The 4,322-nt window shown below is 38.5% G+C and overlaps 1 protein-coding gene across 3 annotated transcripts; it reads left to right on the top strand.

The window, feature by feature from the left end:
- Positions 1 to 423: 423 nt before the first annotated feature.
- On the top strand, positions 424 to 3,993 carry LOC311056498 (dicarboxylate carrier UCP2-like). 3 transcript variants are annotated; one of them, XM_084073158.1, is made up of 8 exons: positions 424 to 552; positions 916 to 1,031; positions 1,222 to 1,421; positions 1,647 to 1,848; positions 1,936 to 2,130; positions 2,256 to 2,357; positions 2,461 to 2,662; positions 2,911 to 3,993. In XM_084073158.1, exons 3-8 carry the CDS (start codon positions 1,296 to 1,298, stop codon positions 3,023 to 3,025), a joined length of 942 nt encoding a protein of 313 aa, XP_083929284.1. In that variant the 5' UTR covers positions 424 to 552; positions 916 to 1,031; positions 1,222 to 1,295; the 3' UTR covers positions 3,026 to 3,993. The 3 variants fall into 3 exon arrangements, with proteins under 3 accessions (XP_083929284.1, XP_083929283.1, XP_083929285.1); XM_084073157.1 differs by having other exon boundaries at positions 429 to 552; positions 884 to 1,031; XM_084073159.1 differs by having other exon boundaries at positions 437 to 552; positions 921 to 1,031.
- Positions 3,994 to 4,322: the final 329 nt, after the last annotated feature.

The following is a 4,322-nucleotide window of genomic DNA, read 5'->3' as shown; positions in this document are numbered from 1 at the left end:
GTGATGTTGAGGCAAACAGTTTCTAGGAAAGTATAGTAGTAAATAAAATATCTAATGTGAGCCTATGTGAAATTGGAAGAAAACTAATAAAGACCATTGCACAGTTCCTTAGTACGTCAATATTTAACATTTTAATTTCAATACAAACATTATAGACAATATGTTTAATAAAATACATTTTCTATTCTTCTTGTCTATACTACTTTCAAATTTCACAAAGGTGAAAAGTGAAAACGGTTGAAAATGTAATGTCCATTCAAAGGCTGCTGTTGTGACCCTGTTTGTGTTGAGTGTAGATCAACAACTGCTCAAGTAGCCGGCTGTGTCCTGTAACATGATATAATAAACATAGCGGGAGCACTCTGTGTGACCAGCTTCTCATGCTTATATATGGCATGGATCTGAGGTATCTGCAGGATAAATTGAGGAGCTCCTTCAGTGTTACAACTGTGGCCATACAACAAGGACTAAGGACAACTGGCAAGGATTTATTAAGGATATATTTGCTTTATTATACTGGATAATAATGTTACATGGAATTACTTCAATAAGGTAAAAAAAAATGCTATTTCAATCAAGTCACATTAATTTATTTATGGAATTATATTTTATGCACCTGATTTCATTTTAATAGAGAGTCTGCCATTGTATACACATTATTCATTGTTATTTATTGTGTCAGTTATAAAGAAGGAAGTTTGCTTATTTTTGTCACAGTTTAGTTGTAACTTAGTGCTGTAATAATGTATGGGGGTACTATATAGGGATATCAATACTGTATATGTTATCTTATTGTAATACATGAACCTTGCTTAATTACAAGTACGACACAGTCCTTCTTGAATTATCACAATTCAGCGATGAATTTGGTTCATTTCAACAGGGAGTAATGTATGCTGGTTTGTTTTGTTGAAGATCAGTTTATGGCCAAGACATCTCAAGAGAATATCAGACTTACTAAGAGAAAGAGAAAATCAACAAGTTTACCACAGCAAACAACTTGAATAATTCTTCTTTGGCTTCACTCACAGGTATGTACAACAATTAAATTATTTTAAGACATTCAAAAAATAATAATAATAACAATAAACTAACTATGGGTCGCACAGTTATCAACAGAGAACATTGAGCTGTTGTGCTCTCTTTGTCATGATTCCATGGAATGATTCCTGTATTTGTGAGCTGATTAGTTTGTAAGGGACATCTCATCTCTCTCCATAGATGGGCAAAGAGGGCAAAAATACACCACTAGTTAACCCAAATCCTGTGAACATCACATCGATCCCAACACAGCAATGGTTGGCATACAAGCCACAGACGTGGCACCTTCTACTGCCATCAAGTTCTTTGGTGCAGGCACTGCAGGCTGCTTTGCTGATCTTGTCACCTTTCCCCTGGATACTGCTAAAGTCAGACTACAGGTTCGATGCACTATGAATTTATTTTTAGTCTATTAGGTTTAGTTTTCCACATAAGCAATTAAGGAAAGCATTGAATGATGGACAGTACATTTGATATAATAAATTGAGCAGTGAAACAATATCTCATTCATAGTCTATTAAAAAATAAAACCATATTATTCTCCAGACAACATTCTAATAGTTTGTTTCTCAGCATCATATGTACTGTATCATTCTATTTCTCAGATCCAAGGTGAATCTCAAACAAGGAGCAATGCTATAAAGTATCGGGGAGTTTTTGGTACCATCACGACAATAGTGCGAACAGAAGGAGCCAGAAGCCTTTACAATGGCCTGGTGGCAGGACTCCACAGGCAGATGACCTTTGCCTCTGTCCGAATCGGTCTCTACGACTCCATGAAGCTGTTCTACTCTCGAGGCTCAGAGAGTGAGTTTCCATACACACCTGACTAGCATGTGTTGACCCACGATTCACTGTGACTCATTCATCTTAAATCATTATACTCTTCTTCAGATGCTGGGATCGTTGTCCGGCTCATGGCAGGTAGTACCACAGGAGCCTTGGCTGTGTGTTTTGCGCAGCCCACAGATGTGGTGAAAGTACGTTTCCAAGCCCAGGGTCTGATTGACGGTGAAAAAAGATACAGTGGCACCATGGATGCTTACCGGACGATTGCTCGTGTTGAGGGAGTGCGGGGCCTTTGGAGAGGTACTGGTCAACTTAAATCAAGATGTCTATATTCCATGATTTGCCGATATGCCATACGTACTGACGTCATAGTTTCATTGTCTTCCTGAATGCCTGATCCTATCACCTCTCTGTTTCTGCTCTAGGTTGCTTGCCAAACATAACACGTAACGCCATTGTGAATTGTGCAGAGCTGGTAACCTATGACATCTTCAAGGAGCTCATCCTGAAGTATAACCTCATGACCGGTGAGACAGATCAGAAAAACAAGCAATGATCATTCCAGTACCCAACAAATGTAGTATAAAGTAATGCGAGGTTGTTGTTATTAAATGTGTCATTTACCCACAGATAACATGCCGTGTCACTTCACGGCTGCCTTCATAGCGGGGTTCTGTACAACAATTGTGGCTTCCCCGGTGGATGTAGTCAAAACACGTTACATGAACTCAGGCTCAGGCTCAGGCTCAGGCTCAGGACAGCAGTACAAAAGTGCCATACATTGTACTGTCACAATGCTGACAAAGGAGGGACCCACAGCTTTCTATAAGGGGTAAATACATCATCATCACTGTTGTACACATAAAGTACACGCTAAATCCTGAGTGTTCATTTAATTACTAAAGTGTACAAATGGAACCAAATGGATCCTTTGGTTCCATTTGTACTCTCTCAGAGTTACATACCGCTAAGGGTCAATTGTTTACACTAGTTTAAATAAACACATGATTTTCTGTATAGTATTGCATATTAGAATTGAAATGACACTTCTTCACTTGTCTTGTATTTTGTCTGCTTCAGGTTCATACCGTCGTTCCTGCGACTGGGGTCTTGGAACATTGTGATGTTTGTGTCATATGAACAGATTAAGCGAGCGATGACCAGAGCACAGCAGTCCTGGGAGTCTCCATTCTGACCTTATTCTTCAGTGTAATTATACATTTCTCAGACAGAGCTGTGCAGGCATGGATGCCAACTCTAAAGGCTACTCCGTCGTGCGACTGTGTTGTTCGACAAACATGACATGTTAAGCCCAAGTTTCACCACAGCACAGTCGTTATGGTGCCACCGGAGCTTCATGAATGCAAATCCTCTTACAGGCTTTCAGATGTGAATGTGTTGAATACAGGTGTGATTTCAGTCCTTTCAGAGTCAGCCTGTACACGTCACTCTGCTCCTCACTTGCAGTAGTTGAGAATATAATGCAATTAACATATAGAATGACTGCTGCACAGCTACGCCTGTTTGGCAAGGGGGGCTGGTATCAGGCAACACTATTTCAACTGTTGTGCATATGTTCAATGCAAAGTCACAGAGGCAGAGTTCATGTGAAAATCTACTATAAAGAGTTCATCTATCATATGCTACTCTCTTCATCGTGGACCGTTTAGCATTGATTTGTGAACACGAGTCTAAAGCCTATACTAAAAGGGCTGATTTTAAACTGACGCTAGCGACACAGTGGAGCGATGGACTAAATTAGAGAAGACTCTTGGATCTGCTCCACTGATAGTGAAGGTGGACAATGTGTCAAGCTGTCCATGAAGTCTGTAAGATGACGTTGTATTGTGAAAAAGTAGCATGACTTTTTTCTGAATATGTCAAAGGTTAGAACCACATTTGCTGTGTTTATGTTGCCAAATATTGATTAAGTGATTGAATATTTTAACTTTTAACTGACAGAATTGCACTGTAAGGAGTGGGGTGTATATTGATGTAATGACCATATGTTGCCTGTAAAATGTTTACATTTTTTATGGTGTAATGTAAATAAGTAGGTTTATATTCATCAATGTCACTGTTTACAGAGCTGTTTGCTCATCATTGTGAAAGTATGGCTTGTTGCTGGCAATAAGACATGTACTTACTTTATGGAAAATGTATAACCCAATAAAGCTTTAACATAAATGTGTCTATGGTCTGGGATTCATTTGTATCTCATCTTAACCTACAGTACCTCATAGAATAGTTGATTGTGGTATTATTGAATATTATGATGAATAGTAATAGCTTGTGTAACTGAAGCAGTAAATAAGATTGCTTGATGAAATATTGGAAAGCTCTTTTCAGAAACACAGGAATATTGGGAATGAATACTGTTGCGGCCAAAATTCTATACACTTAAGAAAGGCTTTTTGAGAATAATGTAAGAGAAACCAAAAAGTATCTTTTGAGAAGTTTAATTTCTTTCTTGTGCGCACAAGGATACTGAG

The sequence above is a fragment of the Gymnoscopelus microlampas genome (genome assembly GCF_963454915.1).
Source record: "Gymnoscopelus microlampas genome assembly, chromosome: 12".
NCBI lineage: Eukaryota > Metazoa > Chordata > Actinopteri > Myctophiformes > Myctophidae > Gymnoscopelus > Gymnoscopelus microlampas.
The sequence above is the reverse complement of the archived record's forward strand: the minus strand, read 5'-3'. Positions and strand labels throughout refer to the sequence as shown.

Excerpts from the sequence above, each read along its gene's own strand:
- LOC311056498 (XM_084073158.1), top strand. The coding sequence starts at position 1,296 with ATGGTTGGCATACAAGCCACAGACGTGGCACCTTCTACTGCCATCAAG. Across the intron at positions 1,422-1,646 it reads CTGCTAAAGTCAGACTACAG|ATCCAAGGTGAATCTCAAAC; the intron begins GTTCGATGCACT and ends TCTATTTCTCAG. Across the intron at positions 2,358-2,460 it reads GAAGTATAACCTCATGACCG|ATAACATGCCGTGTCACTTC; the intron begins GTGAGACAGATC and ends ATTTACCCACAG.